The sequence below is a fragment of the Ambystoma mexicanum genome, chromosome 4p (genome assembly GCF_040938575.1).
Source record: "Ambystoma mexicanum isolate Mex_15411 chromosome 4p, UKY_AmexF1_1, whole genome shotgun sequence".
In the NCBI taxonomy this organism is placed as follows: domain Eukaryota; kingdom Metazoa; phylum Chordata; class Amphibia; order Caudata; family Ambystomatidae; genus Ambystoma; species Ambystoma mexicanum.
Window position 1 is genome coordinate 814760344 of NC_090927.1, and position 20698 is coordinate 814781041.

Genomic DNA, 20698 nt, shown 5'->3' on the forward strand with positions numbered 1-20698 from the left:
CGCGCACTTTTGTCCAATTACACGCGATGACACTCTGACGTGCTGTCCAATTACACGCGATGACACTCTGACATGCAGTCTTTCCACGTGTGCTCCGTCATCACGTGCTGTGTGGGAAACACCCGTGCGGGTCACGTCACAGACGCGCTTACGCGCTGAGGGCCTTTGGTCCAATAGAATCGCGTATGCGTGCTGACGCGCTTACGCGCTAAGGGCCTTTCCTCGAATTTCACGCTGACGTGCAGGATTTTCAGGTGCCAAATCACTCCGTATCAAGCTGGCCACGTGAAAACACACGGAAGACCACGCTCCTGCCCAGAAGGCCAAATTACTGCCCCCGAGTGCCCCGAGCAGCCTCCCACGTGCCATCTGCTGCTGCCTGCATGCATGCCTGCCTGCCTGCCTGCTGCCACCGTGCCCTGCCATTTGGTGCCTGCACATCAGCCATCTGCAGGGGTCCAGTTGCTGTGTCCACCCCTGCTGGAACTGAAGACTCCCGACTGGGATTACATCGCTCCACAGCCCAGCCCCAGGACCCAGTTGCCCACCCACACCTGCCTCTGGGGTTGCCATGTTGGGCACTTCCACATCTGGCACCAGTCGCAACCCCAGGCCAGAGGGGCACCAGCTTCACTGCCACCGAAGTTGGTGTCCTGGTGGAGCATGTCCTGGGGCAGTATGATGCCCTCTTTGGATCGTCCCGCGCCAGCAAGGAAGGACGGGAGAGGATCTGGGCCGACTGTGTGGTTGCCATCAACTCGGAGGGGGTGGCAACCCGCGACGTCCAGAAGATCAAGAAGCGCTGGGAGGACTTGAGGTCCAGGACCCTCGTGAAGGCCCGGCGCCTCGTGGAGGGGGGCCGGGGCCGCATGAGTTCCATCCAGATGAGGGTCCTGGAACGCGAACGCCCAGCGCTCCACGCCCAGATCCTTGAGAGGGAGACCCGTCTGGAGTTGAGCGGTAAGTGTCCAAGCATTGCTGTGTGAGACAGGGCATGTTGCGGTGTGCTGGTTCTCCGATACTTGCCTGTATGTGTGACATAGGCCATGTATGCATGTATGTGTGCAGGGACACCATGGTAATGCATGAACGACCAGTGATGTGTGTACCACATGGTTGTTGCATGTGTTTAAATGCCACATGGGGAGCCCTATGCAGATTTTAAACATGAGAGCATGCCAGTCTCTGTTCCTGGACATGGGTGGGGGTGAGGGATGGGTGCTGATGCCAGGTACATATATGGTAGCCATGTCTGTGTGCCTGACCTGCGTGTCTGTGACTTGTGCATGCCATGGATGCATGACACATGTGTGTGACAATGCACAGATTCACTGATGCAGCCTAGTTACCCTTGTATCCGCTGTGTTTGGGGTGTATGGGGCCAGATGGATGTGACTGAGGTGAAGTGTGTGCATGTGATAGGCATGACCCATGATGCATGTGAGTTCCATATCATTGTATGTTTCAAGAGTCCATTGGACAAGTATGGAAATGTCCATGGCATGCACCATGCCTGTTACTGTGTGTGTTTTGCCTGGACTGACCCATGTGTTGTGGAGGGACCTGATGGAAGTGTACTTTGACAGTGGTACTCATCTGCTACTGCTTCCTGTCTAGGGGACCATTGTACAGTACCCTGATGCTTGTGTTCTTTGTCTCCCTCTACGCAGCGGCTAGTGAAGAAGAGGGCGGAGACGGCGCTGTGGAGCAAGGCGGCGGGGATGCCCCCACGGCTGCAGCGGAAGGGGTGTGTGAGCCCCCACAGGGGCCTGCTACGGTGGAAGACGGTGAGGAGCCATCCAGGTTGGTGGTTTCCACAGAGGAGGAGGAGGCCGCCACAGGGGCACACATGGGGCCTGGTGGGGGCATCCCTGCTGGTGCAAGTGGTGCAGTCCAGGGCCAGGGGCAGGAGGCAGCACAGGTCACCGTGGAGGGGCCTGTGCATGTCGCTGTCCCTGACCCTGTGAGTGCACCACCATGCACCAGCAGGGATGTCCCGTCCCAGGCCCGTCCGCAGGTAGAGGGGATGTCCATGTCACCTGACTCCCCTCCACCTGCGGACGAGGGGACCCATGTCCGTATGGAGAAGGTCCTGATTGGGGTTGCGATGCGCGCGGGTGCAATTCGTGATGACGTGCGTGCTTCCTGGGAGGAGCACGCACATCATCACGAAGAGCACCATGCCGACGTGGCCCAATTGGGATCTTCCATGTTCGGGGGTTTCCTGCATGTGTTGGCCAATCTGGCGGCCCTCTCCTCCTCTGTGGAGGCTAAACGCCGGTCGTTCTCCTTGCCGTCTTCCGGCCCAGATGTCACCAGGGCCCCCTGTGGACCTGCCCTGACCTATGCAGCCAGCTCGGTGGGGATCCCATCCCTGCCAGTCGGGAGTCGGAGGTCAAGCAGGGGTGGACACCACAGCAACTGTACCCCAGCAGATGGAGGATGTGCCGGCATCATCAGGCAGGGCACGTGCACGACGGCGTCGGTGGATTCCATCAGCCTGGATGCCGTCGTGCTGGCAGAGGCAGTTGCATCGGAGGCAGCAGCAGAGTCAACGTGGGAGGCATCATGGCTCGGGGCCATCAACATCGGAGGGGCAGGCATCGGCCGGAGGGCAGGAGGACCCAGGACAGGAAGTGTCTTCCGTGTGGCTGCGGTTGGGCCAGCAGATAGGTGCGGAGCGGCGGTGGGCGGAAGAGGAGCGGCTCACGATGGTCAGGGCGGAGAACTCCATGCGGAGGGCCCTGAGGCGGGCCGAGTGCCTCGAGGCAATCCGCAGGGGGTTGGAGGAGCAGATGGCGTCGTCCCTGCGGACCCTCGGGGCCATGGAACAGGATCGCCTCCGGGACATAGACGAGGAGTTTGATGATGCCCTGGCCCGGAACACTACGGAGTGAGCCGCTGGACTTGCCCGCCGCCTTTGTATATAGTTCTTTAGTTTTAGGTTTCATTTGTTTATTCTTATGATTTGGAGCTGACGGACACAGCTCCACTTTTTGTATATAGTTGCATTTTTGTTAGGGTTTTTTGTAGGTTTCCTTTGTTCAGTTGGGCTCATGGACCCTTGGATATTTTGTACATAGTTCTTCATTGGATTGTTTTATTTTTAATTTTTTATTTCTTCTCCATGGAGCAATGGTGTTTGGATTTTTTTTTTCTGTCGGATTGATTTCATTTTTAATGTGACTTTGAAGTACATTTTTTTTGGATTTGGTGTTTTTAATTTTTTTGGACGGACATGCACCTTTTCTTTTTTTCATTGGCATTGTAGTTTGTTTCATTTCATTTGCATTCATTTTTTTTAATACCATGTTGTTTTCATACTTCACTGTGTGGTATCATCTCATTGGTTTCATGCATGTCATGTTGGGTGTTTTCAAATTCATTTGCAACCATTGTGTGTGACAGACATGGGTTCATTTGCTTTATGTACGTTGGGGGTGTAACATGTAATTTCCATTTCCATGTGGGTGAATGGGTTACTTGGTAGGGCCTTTTGGCTGTGGAGGCTGACCATTACGCACATGGTTGGTGATTGTGAGGACCTGGGTGCAGGGGGACATGTGTGGGGGCCTGGTGGAGGGTGCCCCTGGTGGCTGGGGGGTGGGGGTGGTGGGAGACATGAGTGGGGGCCTGGTGGAGGGTGCCCCTGGATGCTGGGGGGTGGGGGTGGTGGGAGACATGAGTGGGGGCCTGGTGGAGGGTGCCCCTGGATGCTGGGGGTGGGGGTGGTGGGAGACATGAGTGGGGGCCTGGTGGAGGGTGCCCCTGGATGCTGGGGTGTGGGGGTGCTGGGTGACATGAGCAGGTGTGCAGGGTAGTCCCCTGTGGTGTGTGCTGCCTGCAGGGGCGTGGAGGGTGTACAGGGAATACCTGGGAGCACACAGCCAAATCGCGTGTAGAATTTCCCGCGCACCCCTGAAATCCACGTACCCGGCCAAATCGCGTGTGGAACTTCCCGCGCACCCCTGAAATCCACATACACGGCCAAATCGCGTGTGGAACTTCCCGCGCACCCCTGAAATCCACGTACCCTGACAAATCGCGTGTGGAACTTCCCGCGCACCCCTGAAATCCACATACCCGGCCAAATCGCGTGTGGAACTTCCCACGCACCCCTGAAATCCACGTACCCTGACAAATCGCGTGTGGAACTTCCCGCGCACCCCTGCAATCCATGTACCCTGACAAATCGCGTGTGGAACTTCCCGCGCACCCCTGAAATCCACGTACTCGGCCAAATCGCTTGTGGAACTTCCCGCGCACCCCTGAAATCCACGTACACGGCCAAATCGCGTGTGGAACTTCCCGCGCACCCCTGAAATCAACGTACCCGGCCAAATCGCGTGTGGAACTTCCCGCGCACCCCTGAAATCCACGTTCCCGGCCAAATCGCGTGTGGAACTTCCCGCGCACCCCTGAAATCCACGTACACGGCCAAATCGCGTGTGGAACTTCCCGCGCACCCCTGAAATCCACGTACCCTGACAAATCGCGTGTGGAACTTCCCGCGCACCCCTGCAATCCACGTACCCTGACAAATCGCGTGTGGAACTTCCCGCGCACCCCTGCAATCCACGTACCCTGACAAATCGCGTGTGGAACTTCCCGCGCACCCCTGAAATCCACGTACCCAGACAAATCGCGTGTGGAACTTCCCGCGCACCCCTGAAATCCACGTACCCTGACAAATCGCGTGTGAGACTTCCCGCGCACCCCGGTATACACGCACACGTATTTTTTGTCAGCGGGTGTCCGTGTTTGTGGGTACCCCTTTGCACGTCATTTGTCCTGGAGGGCCACAGTATAGGACATTCATCATGGCTGTATATAGGTGCTATTTGTTGGCGCACCTTTTGGCGCACATTTCTTACAGGCGCAGAGACGCTACCGCCTGCTTTCTTGTGGCGGTCGCGTTTGTGCCTGTGCGCTGGTTTGAGCGTGCGCTTTTTTGCCCTATTCTATTCCATGAATACGTGTTGTAGGCGAGCGTGTGGGCGTTCCGCGCACTTGTACCCTGTACTTCCCCCGTGACGCCCACATTTTGGCAAGTTGTTCCCCATTCCGAGTGTTACGCCCTGCGTTCCGCCTACTTTTGTTGCGTGCGCCGCGCTATGTGCGATTTTCGCTGTGGCCTGTGCGATTTTCGCTGTGACCTGGCGCACGCAGTTAGATGGCCTGTGCGCCAACGTGCGCCGCACACTTTTTTATCGCACATCCGATGGTTTTCTCGCGCACGACCTTCCATGAATCGATGTGCGCTGCTTTTCGTGCGATTTTCGCACTTGCACTGCGATTTTCGCCATTCCACTGCGATTCGCACGTTTTTGGTCACTTGCGCCGTGCTAATTATTCCATGAATCGGCCTGTAGGTTTGTTGCTGCCCTTTAAGTTTTAGGAAAGGGGTCAAGAGTTGGAAAAATTAAAGGGCTCGGGGGACTGAACTTCAGGGGATTAATTTCTTTCTGTGGTAGTGGTGCTGGTGTGTGTGTTATTAACTGCGAAAAAAATATTTTTGCAAAGAAAAAAAACAATTATTGCAGCAACACATAATGACAAAGCCAACAATGTTAACATTTGTCTAGTGAAAAGTGTTTGTTTCTTGCTACTGTAGGCATTGAAATACATTTACAATTTGACTAGCGTTACAATTGCATGTCCAAGTAACCACCATTTCATCGGTTTTGCCAGGATCTGTTAAGTAGGCTAACCGATTACAGGCATTGTCAAGGCACTCGCATCATTGCCCGGTAGGCCATAGACGGCCAGCTTTTACCATCAGACAGCAGCAGCTAGCTAGCACACTTTACTAGGCATTTGAATATGTTGGCATTGTATTTGTAGCACGTCTTCATCATTTGATGATTTTTATAGAGTGTCATGTAGATGGACCACTTCTAAACTCTGTATTAATCAGTGTTATTATTAGCCACCAGGGATACTTGAATCATCGTCCTCAGAATGAAGGGCCTAGTCAGTGCCTCCTGTGTCTCCAACCTTTCGCGGGGCATTGTGCCCGTCCCAGAACCAGCACACTGCACATGAGCTATCCATCCGGCATGGAACTATTTGCTAGAAGTTAACATGATATGCCCAGGAACTCACCCCATTCGGTAACTGTTGCCATCACATACCCAGGTACTCAGGCCATTTTGTAGATCTTACCTTTCGATACCCAAGTACTCTGAAATGCGAAATGCACCCATACCATTTGGCAAGTATTGTTATATTTTGTCTAGGTACGCACATCATAAGGCAACATACCTGCTTCATCTGCCTACTTTGCTGGAGTTTTCAAGGCCTTCTTTGTAGCCATCTCTGAAGATATAGCTGGGAACTGCCTCCTTTTCACTACCACCTAGCTCTCTCCCTTTATGTCACGACACCCACCTTCCATTCCTCCCCTGGAGCATTTGCAACGGGGTCAGAGCACTGTGTTCACCAAATGAAGAGAGCTGTCGGCTCTTGCTACACTTTCCATTGAGAGCAACATTTTGGGAAAAATAGATGACGGCAGCAGCAATAGACGGTTTTCCAGAAACATCCAGTACAGTGCCCTTCATTTAGAAAACTAACAAGAACATGAGACAGAAAAGGAATTCCGGTTTAAAATATTGTTGTATACGTTATCTAATTATTCATTTTAAGTACACGTCATTAAAACGGTATTCAAATTGCAAAGATTAACTAATATTGGAAAGGGAGTGCAGGGCGGGTAGCAGTAGAGGAGCAATGGTTGGGGGGCGGGGGATTTATTCTTTTGTTTCACCCTGGGCTCAATCTGGAAACTTCCCTGCATAATAGCAGCGTGATCTCTCATTTTCCCTCTCCTCCCTCTAACCTAACCGGTCCACCGCCCCGTTTCAGATCAGCCAGAGCAACGGGGGGCCATGAAATGGCGATGGCGCAAATCCCAGGCACATACTATGACCGTGTGACTGACTAGCAGGGCGTTCTGTCACTTCTGCGCTTGGAATGCACGGCACAGTGTACAGATACTCTCCGCGCCGTCCACGCCCCGTACTGAGGCTGCATGGACACTATTTGCTTGGCTGCAAAAGTAGACTCCGACAATTCCCCAAAAATAAAATGTCTCCACAATAGAATGTACGTGCAGCACACAGCAAGTAAATGTAACGCCGCAGAGACACAAATACGTTTGCGACGCAACCTGTCTTCTTCACCATAACTACTGAAGTAACACCTGCTTTTGCTACTGCAAATGCCGGGCATTATCTCACCGCCAGGTCAGACTGGCGACCCGGGCTGGCGACACTGCCTCACCCGTTCGCTCACACGCCCTTGCCAATGTTCTCCTTTCACACGTTGTGCAATGGTTAGCCTATGGCAACGCTGGAACGTGAAGAACCGGTCCAGCGTATTATAAATGTATCAGCCCGGTTCGTCTGCAGAAATGTCTCTGACCAGCGGCCCTCTTTTGGCACTTATACAGTCAGACACAAACATTCCACTTAAAAAGGTGACACCTGGCTGTCTCGCAACGCCATTTCGCGGTCAGAGAGCAGAGCGATGGCAGTGAATAGGCGTTTACTCCGCTCTCTTTAAAGGGAAACACATTTGGAAAAAATGGCAAGATTCACATAGTGAATCGTTATTCTCATACTCCTGGCAGTATACACACATAGTCTGAGGCCTCCCAGATTAACCTTCTGGCTCATCACGCCCAATAACTTGCAGAATATGAAGGAAGTTGGACATTTCTGGCACGTTAAAAGGTACAACTAGGAAAACAGATGCAGGGCTTGACTCTCCGGTGCAGTTAGTTCGGTAAATCTAATAGCAGCAGTGCAGAGAGAACACAGGAATGGACAGCACACAATGCCCTTGCAATCCAAAAATGTGTTTGTTTATTTATATTGCACGCCTCACCCCATTAGCATGTTGCAGTAAGGAGAAGCATGGACACAGAAAGGAAAGGTACAAGGGATAGTGTACATAAACGCAATTATGATAATCACATATACAATGCTTAATATTTACAAAGGAACACAATAGAGAAATGTACAGGTAGGGACGGTTATGATCAAACATCCTGAGAGAAGAGTCATGATTTCGTTTTTTTCCTGAAACTGTGGAGGGTTGATTCTACTCTTAAAGTTGCTGGCAGGGAGTTCCAGAGTGCGGCTGCTTGGACGGGAAAGCTGCTGCCCCCTGCTTTTTTGAGCTTATATCTGGGAACGTTGAGGCAGTCTGCGTGTAGAGATCTAGTGGGTCGCTCTGAGGTGTTTTTGGAAAATGTGGCGCTAAGTATTTAGGTACTGAGTTTCTGAGGCATTTGTAGGTGAGGGATAAAGTTTTGAAGTTTATTCTATCCTTCACTGATAGCCAGTTCGTCTTACGTCTGAGGGCTAAGATCGGTTGTGCTTTGGGGAAGTTGACCGCTGTTCTTAATGCGTTGTTTTGCAGTATTTGGAGTTTGCGGATGTTCTGTTTGCTAGAACCTAAGTATAGTGCGCTACAATAATCTATTTTAGACAAGATTAAGGCCCTAGCCAGGGTGGTGCAGCTTGCGGTCGACAGGAAAGGTTTACAAACGTTGATGAGTTTGCAAGTGTATGCAGTAGCAGAGGCTCTGGCATTGACTTGTCTTTTTAAGTTTAAGGTAGAGTCAAGGTAGAAAGCTAAGGTTTTTAGCTCCTTGGAAACTGAAATGTTGTTACTATCAATGTTGAAGGATTTAAAATGGTTACTGAGTTTTTTTTACACTAGCTGTAGAGCCAACCAGAAGGAGCTCTGTCATATCGTTAAGACAGAGGCCATGCTTGGCCATCCAAGCTTGAATAATAAGGTAAATTTTGTTGAGTAGGATGGAATCAATGTTGTGATTACCAGTGATGGGGATGAGAATCTGGGTGTCATCAGCATAATTAGTGTAGGAGACACCCAGATTGTCTAGATCGTCAAAAAAGAGGCTTCATGAATATGTTGTACATCGTAAGAGAGATGTAGGATCCCTGCAGTACTCCACATATAATGGGGGTGGGTTCGGCTGAGGCAATTGTTGAGAAAACCCTAGTGGTTCTATTATCCAAGAACGATTGGATCCAGGCCATGACTTTGGCAGAGAAATGGGCTGCTAATTTTAGGTGATTACATAAGACTTTGTGATCCACTAAGTCAAATGCGGTTGAGGGATCCAAAAGAAGGAGGAGAGCAAGTTTGTCATTGTACTTAATGTCATCCATTTGTTTTTTCAGATCGATTAGAGCTGATTCTATTCCGTGTTTGGGTCTGAACCCAGATTGACGCAAACCCAAAAGATTGTTAGATTCAAGGTAGGTTTGTATAATAATAATAATAATAATAATAATAATAATATGGCATTTATATAGCACTACGAACCCTCAGGCATCTGAGCGCTGCTTATTTGTAACCACGGTCTGTGGTGCTCATTTATCGACCTCGGAAGGATGAAAGGCTGAGTTTGACACTGCCGGGATTCAAACCTGTGTCAGCAGGCTCTGCACAGATGTCAAAGCAAGTGCTCTACTCGCTGTGCTATCGGACCGGCTGTATCTGTAGATAGGCCGCCCCATCTAATATTTTCAGGAGAAATGGAACCGTTGTTATTGGTCTGTAGTTCGTCAGGATATTGGGGTCTAGGTTTAGCTTTTTTAATAGTGGGAGGAAAGTGGGGACAGTGCATGTGTCAAATGAGTTTATTAATGGTGTGATGAATGGCTCTAATTTCCTAACTTTTACCATGTGCTCCCTTATCAGCTGATTTTATAACATTCTCAGTACATTAACTACAATTCAACAAACAGAAGATTCCATGACTACACGAAGGAGGCTTCTCCAGTTAGTGCAATGGTCCTCTGAGGAACCAAGCATACCTAGACACTCAAGGACAGTTCTATTCAAGAGATAACCAACACAGATGTATACCCTTAAAGGGGTAGTTCACTCAAAAATGTTATGGTTTAAAAAGATGTGCCATAATGAAAAAATATATGAAAATATATATCTTTTTTTAAAGTTCCTATGTAAATTTTGTGAGAAATGAGCCTTAAAGTCTGGATTTTTTTTATCACTAGGGGGCATCCATTTTGTGAAACGAAGCAGCCTCCTCAGTTCATATTAAGCTCCGATCTCGCACCACTAAGCAAGCAAAATCCCCCTATTGGGAGCTTTTGTTCATTGCTGCCGGAGAGCAAAGAATGCTGTCAGGCTGCAGCCGGAGGACATGCTTCTGGTGTGTGCTGCCTGTACATTCTTATTCCATTTTACCCCGCCCTCTGTAATCCTATATTCATGAAGTTGGGTTCTCCGAGTTCATGAATATAGAATTGCAGATGGCGGGGTAGAATTTCTTGTAATTTCTTTTTAATTTTCCCAGGTTCGCCTGGAAACTTCTAACAAAAGAACCTGTAATTATAAATACTACATTTTTGGAAAAGGAAATGGAAAAATAATTGCATTTACTGGCAAGTTTAAACATCTCAGCAGCAGTTGCCTAATCTGCTGAGTTGTCTTTGCAACGTTCTGCTTAAAGATTTTCTCATGCCCTCAAACAGCTTTGGCCTGTCGCCCATTCGCCCCAAACAAGGCTGAGTTGACGATGAGGCAGCCTTCCTACTTTGAAGTAGTACTTGCTAATTTAGTAAGAGGCATGCTAAACGTCCTACTGCTGTAATAAAAGTGTCTTAACCAGGTTTGCCATCAGCCACTCTATATGCACTATGCGTGTCATTCACTGAAGTGCTGTTAAAAAAGAGCAATAATGAAGCCCAAAGTTTTGGCTTGTGTCGAAGTATTAGGCATTGTTATCATATGCCCAGGTACTCGCACCATTTTGCACCTGCTACCATCAATAGCCAGTTAATACCACTGCAGCAGTGTCCTGCAAGTGCCCTTCCCATGCCTATTCAAAAGCCCAAACTTTTGGCATTGCCAATGCTGGTCTAACTGCTTAGGTGTTACTGCCAAAGAAACCATGGTCTTACTTTTCGCAGCACTCATATTATGCAACATCCGCGATCGTGCTTCATCTAAAACATCCTCCAGGAAGACAACATCTCCTTTCCGGGTCTTCATCCCTTTCACAAGTCCAAAAGGTACATGTTGGCAGCTGCAGGGAGAGAAGGGCAAAGGAAAGCTCAGCAGTGTGTGCGTTCGAACATGTGTAACAAGTACAGAAGGAATCTAGGGCGGCACAAACCCTTTGCCCAGCCCTGCTAAGGCTGCTGCCCGCAGTCACTAAAACATCCAGAAAAGAGAAGGAACAAGGCCCCACGTTCCCAACATCCTACAAACAGCGAGTTCTAAAACCAAAGCTCTTGGGTGTAAACCACACGTGGGAAACATATTGCCATGAAAAGCACAACGCACATGCTAACCCATCTATGCAATGGTGAACATCGAATTATTAGTGTTAACCAAAACATGTTTCTGGACACGTACCGGACCACGATTAATATCATGTTTATTTGCTAGCACGAGCTTTTTGCAGGTCCCATTACATGTATTGGCAGAAGAGGGCGTAGAAGCAAACGGGGCAAGGCGACGGGGGTAAAGGAGCAGGGAGAACATGGGGTAACAGCATCGTAACTATCTGCAGTAGGTCATAGGATATATATGTGGTTATTATATTTGTATAGTTTTTGCATGAGCTAAGAATATTAGGATGCTGCCCAGAAAAAGACTAACAACAAAGAATGGGGTAAAAATACCAAGCCCACAAAGAGAGACGAGGGTTGTCCTGATCACTCCACAGGACAAAGCAACACACGCTCTCGTTCCCTCAAAGATACACTTCTTAGGGCCACTGGTAGGTACCAAGATGAAAAGCAGACCTAAATGTAACTTTGACCCTTTGAAGAGATTTTTAACCCCACGCCCCACTAAGAAGCAAAACAAATAAATCGGGGGATGGATGGATGGAGTAGCAGGGGGACTCTGCCAAATGATATTTAGCAGTCTGCATTTTTTGAATGACGCATTTTGTAAATGTTTTGTGTGATGTTTTATAGAAAAGCTCATCACACAAGACTCTGTAGTAACGTACACTCATTGGTCATACACAAATGCGACGAAATCCGGGTCCATTGACTGAAATGATACATATGCAAAGTCCGCGTTGGTGTCGCCGCATCGCTGACTAGGGTGTAGGCTGCCTACCAGCCAATTGAGGGGGAGAGAGTTGAGGAGATAATCTGTCAGTTTGGGCGATCCTTGCCCCCGTTCCATCCATGCCCACTGCGTGTCAAAGAATATTTTCAGCGTGTAGACCCCAATACTCACTTTCCATAACCGGCCATGGCAACTACTTTGTCTAAAAAGCTCTCACTCAATCCTACCAGTTACAGAAAAATGTTCTTTTGGACACTTTCCCTCCATTCATTTGAATAGAACCCCAGCATGTTTCAATATGTTCTGAAACTTGTTAGCTTCACTTACCTGCTCCACTCATTTATTTTTGGGGCACTGGTGCCCCCATGAGGCTACCAGTGCAGGGAGAGTGTTTCTCTCATGTTTTCTTGTGTTGACGTTTTGCAACACACACCACCTTAAGTGGACAGGTTCAGGGTTTTTTGTTTTCCCCTTTCTCTGGCAACATTTTATATGCCCTTGTGATATACCCATCACACCTTCTGGTGAAACTGAATTGCTTTTTACTTATTTTTTTCCAGTGCACTACAGCGCAAAATCTTTTATTACTGCAGAATGCCATTTTGAGTACCATACACGCAAAATGGCTTCCTGTGTTCTCATACTACTGTGACCTGTGGACTATGACAATTTATTATTAGTGGCTTTGTATGTGGCACATCTGTGTTTAAATAAAAGTGTTGAAAAATAAAAATAAACCGCTTTGTCAAGTGGTTTGAGCCGTGTCTTTCGGGAATCTAGTTTTGGCCCATCTTCCTACTCTTTTAGTTCAGAAGAACAAGTTCCTTTCTTACCTGGTAACGTTCTTTCGATGGGTTGTCCGACAACGTATTCCATATCTATGACAGGTAATCACCATAGCTGTGCTGCGTCGGAAAAGTTTTGGCGTCTGCATCCTGCGTCGATGACGTTGATACGCTGTCCTCAAGGGCCTCCATCGAGCCGATGTCACTGATGTTATAAGTAGGACGCACGACGCCCATAGCCTCAGTTGTAGTTTTTCCCCCAGAACCTGTGGCACCAATCTTCTGCCAGTATGACCACAGAAAGCCTTGCGGAAAAGTAAGCTGCAATCGCATAAGAAATTCTGTAGCGGGGCAGGCAGGGAGGGAGCGATATGGAATACGTCGTCGGACCATCCCATCAAAAGAATGTTACCAGGTAAGAAAGTAACTTGTTCTTCGAGGGGATTGGGTCCTCCGACGTATTCCATATCTATGACAGACTCCCAAAGCAGTACCAATGTATGGAGGAGGTAAAAGAATTTAGAATGCCCAATCAAACTGCAGAATAGAGGACCACCTTGCCAAAGGCCAGATCCTGCCCATGGATAGAATCTAGGGAGTAGTGTCTTACAAAAGTATGGCCCGAAGCCCATGTGGCTGCTTCACAGATTTTACGAATAGGAACACCCCTCTGCAGGGCAGTAATACCCCTAGTAGAATGGACCCGTAAGCCTACCGGAGGGTCCTTACCCGCCAAGCGGTAACATTCAGAAATTGCCAAGATAATCCATCTAGACAAAGTCTGCTTAGTAACAGCTTGTCCCAAACGCCTTCCAGATCGTCCACTCTGACCCGGGACATGCGTGAAATGTAGAAACTTAAAGCTCTCCTAGGATCTAACATATGGAGCCTTTCCTCTTCCTTACAAGGATGCAGATGAGGATAAAATGCCGTAAGAATGACCTTCTGTCTTAAATGAAATTCCAACACCACTTTCAGAAGAAAGGAAGGAAGGATGAACCCTAAAGACAACCCTGTCCTTATGAAACACCGTGAAGGGTGGCTTAACAGAAAGTGCCTGCAGCTCACTCACTCTGCGAGCGGAAGTAACCGCAACAAAAAATACAGTTTTAAGGGTTAACAGTCTCAAAGGACAAGAATGTAAAGGCTCAAATGGAGCACCCATTAGGAATTTTAGAACAAGATTCAAATCCCAACCGGGCACCTGGAAAGGTGACGGTGGAAACAGATTAGTGAGCCCTTTCAGAAACTGAGAAATTAAAGGAATTTTGAAATAAGAACAGTCCTCAGACGAGCTCTCAAATATGGACAGCGCCGTCAGGTTAACCTTTAATGGTACCCACTTGCAGGTTCCTTGTGGGCTAATGAAAGCAAAAAAGACAGAACTACAGGAATGTCACATGAAAAAGGGTCCACATTCTTAACCCTGCAGCAGTCGCAGAACTTTCTACAATGGCAACGGTACAGGGACTTTGTTGCAGGCCGTCTGGCCGAAAGCAACACCTCCATCACGTCTTCAGGGAGGTCCCAATCCTTATACCTCAACCTTTCAGAAGCCAAGCGTGAAGGTTGAGGGATCTGACCTCTGGATGGAGAACCTAACCCCCCCACCCTCCCGTAAGAGCAGATCGTCTCGGTAGGGAAAACGGCGTGGAGGGCAGATGGACAAGTCGAGAAGGTCCGGGTACCACGTTCTCCGGGCCCATGCCGGAGCAATGAGGATCATCCGGGAACCAAACCTCCGCAGCACATGCGGGATGACTGGGACTGGACGTAACGCGTACAGCAGTGGGAAGGACCACTCCACCACGAACGCATCCCCTAAGGCTCCTTTTGGAGGAAATTCCCACGAGCAGAACCTTTCGCACTTCCGGTTGACACTGGAGGGGAAGAGATCCACTTGTGGGGTCCCCCAAAGGGCAAAGATCCCAGGCGAATCTCCTGAGCCAGCTCCCACTCGTGAGAGATCGCGCTCTGCATGCTCAGAGCATCCGCTGTCTCGTTTTCGTCTCCGGGCCAGATGAACTGCCGAGATCGAAATTTCCTGCTGGATGGCCCAGAACCAAAGCTGCATCGCCTCCCTGCACAGAGGAAGTGACCCTCCCCGCCCCCTTTTTGTTGAGGTACTGCATGGCCACTGTGTTGTCCGTCAGAATCAGGACATTCTTCCCTCGCACAGTCGGCAGAAAAGCCTTCAGGGCAAGCCTGACGGCCCTCAGCTCCAACAGATTGATATGGAGTCTGGACTCCGACGGAGACCAACGACCGCTGACTGTCAACTCTTTGGCATGAGCTCCCCATCCCGTGAGGGATGCGTCCGTCACGATCGTCACCTCCGGCCAGGGCAGCCAAAAAGGAGCCCCCCTCATCAGATTGCCTTCGACGGCCCACCACAGAAGGTCCTGGGCGACCGAGGGCGGCACCTGAACGGGGTCCGACATCCTGCCGGAGGACTGCGACCACTGCATCTTAAGAGCCCATTGCAGAGATCACATCCGCAACCTGGCCTCTGGCACCAGAAGAATGCAGGATGCCGTGAGGCCGAGCAACATCAAGAACTCGAACGCCGGGAGACTCTGGGAATGTTGAAACTTGTGCACCATCTGCTGAATGTGATGGGCCCTCAGCTGGGGAGGAAAACAATGCCCCAGGGACATGTCGAGCACTGCTCCGATGTACTGGAGCCGCTGAGTTGGCGTCAAGTGGGATTTCTTTAAGTTGAGGGAGAAGCCCAGCTTGTGAAGGGAGTGGCAGGTGACTGACAGATGATCCAGGACTTGCTCGGGAGAGCGCGCCCTGATCGACCAATCGTCCAGGTAGGGGTAGACGTGAATCCCCCCTTTCCTGAGATACGCTGCCACCACCACCATGAGCTTGGTGAAAACCCTCGGGCGGAGGTCAATCCGAACAGCAGGACCCGAAACTGAAAGTGCGAGTCGCCAACCGCGAACCTCAGGTACGGCTTGTGCTTGGGATGGTTCGTCACATGAAAGTAAGCGTCCTTGAGGTCGAGAGACACCAACCAGTCCTGAAGTTGAAGGGCTTGGAGGACTTGAAAGAGAGTAATCATCTTGAACTTGTCCTTCCTGAGGAGCTTGTTCAAACCACGCAAGTCCATGATGGGTCTTAATCCTCCGTCTTTCTTCAAAATAAAAAAAATAAGGGGAATACCATCCCTTGTTCCTCTCCGCTACAGGCACCAGTTCTATGGCGCCTTTCTCCAGCAGGGATTTTATTTCCTGCGCAAGGAGCGGATCCAGACTCTTCAAAGAGAGATTCCCTGGTGGATTGTCGTGAGGCCTCTGCCGGAAAGGAAGACAGTAGCCGTGGGCCATGATCTCCAGAACCCACACATCTGAAGTAATGGCACGCCATTCTACAAGATGCTGTGCCAGCCTTCCCCCCAACCGGCGAACCATGGGCCATGGCCTCATGACTGAGCTGAAACGGCTGCGGCATTGCCTGAGGGTAAAGAGGTAACTGCCCGAGCGGCCTTGGCACCTCGAGTACCTTGTTTTACACCTCTGGTACTCCTATGGTGGCCCCTTTGACTTGCAGCTCCTCTCGATCTACCAAAGGATGAGTAATAGTGAAAGGCACCTCCCCTCCATTGCTGTCCCGTAGGACGAAAAGGCGGAGGTTGGTGAACTGGAGCGCTCAACGACTTTGCTGCAGCTTTGGAGGTCTGCAACCTCTCAAGGCTCTCGTCAGCCTTGCTGCCAAAAAGATGTACACCATCAAAGGGCATGCTGAGAAGCCGGGCTTGTATATCAGGAGCAAACCCCCGACTTCCGCAATCACGCAAATATGCGCATTACGGTGGCGTCGAGGGTGTCGACAGAATCGGCGTCGAGCATGGCGCCAAAGGCATCGACACAGGCCTCGAGGGCGGAGCTCCCAAGCATGTCCTTCGACGGCCTTGGCGCCGATGGCATCGACAGCCTCCTCGGAGGCAGAGCTTCGAGAGAGTCCTTCGACGGCCTTGGCGCCAAAGGCGTCGATGTCTTCTTCGAAGACCTCACAGGCTCCGACGGTCTCGAGGGCGTCTAGGACCAGGACCTGGAGCAGGCATGGTTAGAGCGATCCACCTTGTCCGGCTGGGACCTCAAAAGGTGCCTGGTGATCGCGACGACCGCTCGAGCCCGACGGCGTGCGAACAGCGTCTCTAACACGTTCCCTGCTGGCGTCTTTCGACGGCGCGGACGGAACGGAGCCCTGCAATTGAAACATCGGCATCATCTCATTACCAAATGAATCCCATTCCGCAGGAGTGGAATACTTGTTGGGACAAGCAACCCGCCGACGGCCAGAGTCCTCGGATGAGGACGGGGAAGGCGACCTGTGATGGCGCTTCCGTGAGTGCCTCGAAGAGGCAGAGGAATGGCGGGACCCACTCCGGGACCGAGACCCCTTGGACTTACACCGACGATGTGGAGAGTTGCCCCTCGAATCGTCAGTCGAAAGCCCAGTGGATTTCGACTTCCCGGGCTTGGGCAGCTTACCGACAGAAAGCTTCTACTTACTCTCCCGCAAGGCCTTCCATGTTAACGACAGGCACTCGTCACAATCGTCCGTGGCGTGGTCCTCACCGAGGCACCAGAGGCAGGCGTTGTGCGGGTCCGTCAGGGACATCTTGGAACCGCAGTCCCGACACTTCTTAAAACCCCGCCGCGGGGTAGAAGAAGACGAAGACATCATGCAAATCTTCAAAAATGAACAGGTCCGAAGAACCGAAAGAATAGAACTCAGAAGAACCGACTCGCCGAGATCTCCGAAGCAAACACATTCGCAGAGAAAACGAAACTGAGGCTACGGGTGTTGTGCGCCCTACTTATAACATCCGATGACGTTGGCTCGACGGAGGCCCTTGAGAACAGCGTACCAACGTCATCGATGCAGGACGCAGAACATTTTCCGAAGCAGCACAGCTGTGGTGATTACCTGTCATAGCTATGGAATACGTCGGAGGACCCAATCCCCTCGAAACTCTGATACAAGGGAATACACGTTTACAGGGTCTGGCCTCCACTTCCGGGGCAAGGTAGTGTGTGTGACTGAACTGGTTAAAAATTGACTTTCGGTCGCCTTTCTATTGTTCGACAGATGCGGGGTAAGTGGATATCCATGATTAGACTACCTGTATGAATGGTGCTGATCCTTACCATTTGTGGGCTGGGACAACCCCCAGTCTTGTTTTCTGATGTTAGCTTGGGTCCCTAACCACAAATGACTCTGACATCTTTGATTGAACTGTTAACTTCTTTACTTAGTTTCTCATCCTCTCTCAGGGCTCACATCTCTCCAACTGACAACCATGGAACACACTCATAGGATAACATTCTCTGCTCTACATTCAACCACAACATTCCACTCACTTGCAATAGATGCAGGCACAGCTAGATACAACAACTAGCCCTGAATATGTTTGGGAAATCACCCACTGGAGCCAAGAACCCGAAGACGTGAAGACTGCACTGAAGATCCGGAAGATTGCCGCTATTGCTCAAGCCATATACCAGTGAAGCCCTCTGCCTCTCCTTCTGCAAAAAGGGAAGACCCTTCACCTATGCCTTTCTCCCTTGGACTGGTGGGAGCCACTCATCATGCGCAAGTGTCCCGGGACCATTGTACAGGCTGCATGTACACTGACCATGCCTCTCTACTGCTATGGTCACCACCCTGAGCTGGAGTTAGTGACTACAGATTCTTGACTTGTGGCCCAAGAGCTCTCATGCATGAAGAGGGGTGTGCTTGGAGCCAAGTTCATCCAAGCAGCCAGACACTGAGCCTGCTGACCCTTTGCTGCAGCACTTCTTCTGCTGTGTCCTTTGGTGTATGGTCCATACTACTGCAGGTTCGCTGGAAGAGTCCCATAACCGGAGATCGGAACTGCTGCCTACCCCGACACACACACTCAACACATTCTTCAGCCACTGCACATGCAACCTTGGACCCCCACCAACAGTACCAATGAAAGAAGCAAGGGACCCCAGCGATTCTGACTACTCCAAAGGTGGGCACTTGGAAAATCGCAATAAGAGTTTTGCAAACTTACACTCTTAGTGCCACCTTCCCGTAAAGAGATTGCACAGGCACAAAGTCTACTCCCTAACTCTATCAAATCGAACGCGGCAGTCCTGTGCTTCTAGTGCTCCAACCGGCTCCTCTACTCCCTAAATCTACACTGACCTGGCTCTAATCTAGCTCAGGATTCCCAATGATTAACCCCTAGGGTGGAGAAATTGGGAGTGTACCCCTCATTTTCTCTTTTCACCTTTTTCATTCATAAATAAACTGCACCTTTGCTTAACTGTGGTCATTACCCGAATCTTGTGCAGGGGAATTGTGAGACGTGCCTATGTCCCCCATTCAGATACATCTTATTACCGGATAAGGAAGGACTGATTGAGTTGGGTGCCTGCCACATGATTATAAGGCAGCGCCTATTATACATCTTTTTTACCACAGGCTTTCTTACTTTACTTTTTTAATATTGATTCATTGAATTACTTTTTACTGTGCTGTAGTTTAAAGTGTTGCGTAGTGTCACTTTGCGGTTATGAACCGTGTATAGGTTTGTGGGGGTGTGTGTGTGTGTAGATAAGCATTTTGTAGTGCAAAGTATTAAGTTTGGTCTGCCTGATGCGTTACAGCCTAACAGTATATAGGTGTATACGTTTGCGTGGGACTCAATCACTTGGTGTTTCTAAGTATTGTTAACAATACTTACTTCACGCATGGGTCTTAGATGACCTTTGTCTACTGTACTGTTCCGCTTAAGATACCGAGAGAGTGTGGTAAGGCCAGGTTGCTCATCACCTAAGTTAGCCTCTCAGAACCATCCCACAGGGCTGCCCCCCCGCCCCCCTAATTCCACGCGGCTGGGGAATTGCTCTTTCGGTAGACATTCCAACACCCTGTAGGGTAATGAAGAACATAGCTACAAGTCCACTGCATAGATGTATTGAGAACTATAATATTCTTGATGGTAGAGCGGCAGAGTTTTTACCAATGAATGGAATGGAAAACCAGGTGTTTCATGTGAGAGTACAGCTATTGAAAGCCTGTGGCTTTAACGAACAAGAAGAATTCATAGTTCTTGATCTTTCCACAATATTCTATACAGTAGGTTACTACATTCTGAGAGAAAGAGTACAAGCATGGTTTGAAATTGAGGTAACAGCATTCACATGGCTCAATTTATGGAGACCATGAGCCAACAAGTAGACAGGAATTTCGGATTTCTACCTCCACAAATATGTATGGTGTGCCACAGGTGCAGGACTATCCTTGTTATTCAATGCATACATGGACCAGATGGCATTGCTGGGTTTGGTTGGGAACTCCAGGTATTTGTGGCGAGTGGCATTTTGCATCCCACCTAGACGGGGTAGTGTGGTGTGTGATGAGTCTTGCAAATTGCTTTCATGGGGGAGCCCCCACACCCCTTATGTGGCCAGGGTAAGGCAGATGCTTTCTGATCCAGACACTGGGGGCGGTTATTTGAGGGAGGATCAAGGAGGGGAAGACGGCACTCATGGAGGTAAAGGTGATTTGCCCCACTTTCTATCAGGGACTAACAACCCTGTAATACCCCAGGACCTTATGGCATATGGTAGTATGGCATTAGAAATCCACCCCAGACCCAAAACCAACTCATTGGACTGTTTGCCATTGAAACTTGTAGAAAATATTGGGATGAGGAAGAATAACCAAGTAATACAGAGTGCTTGGGAGAGTTACTTTTATTTGAGAGGACTAGGATAGGATTTCGGGCACAGGACGTTTTTGCTTTGGACATCTTGACACAGGACAGACCA

General features: G+C 49.8%; 1 protein-coding gene across 3 annotated transcripts in view; it reads right to left on the minus strand.

Moving 5' to 3' along the window:
• Window positions 1-20698, minus strand: part of RARS2 (arginyl-tRNA synthetase 2, mitochondrial) — an 816998-nt gene that overhangs the window by 225118 nt on the left and 571182 nt on the right. For all 3 annotated transcript variants that reach the window (XM_069606382.1, XM_069606383.1, XM_069606384.1), the window contains one exon: window positions 10968-11092. In XM_069606382.1, coding sequence (XP_069462483.1) covers window positions 10968-11092 — 125 coding nt within the window. The remainder of the gene's footprint in view (window positions 1-10967; window positions 11093-20698) is intronic.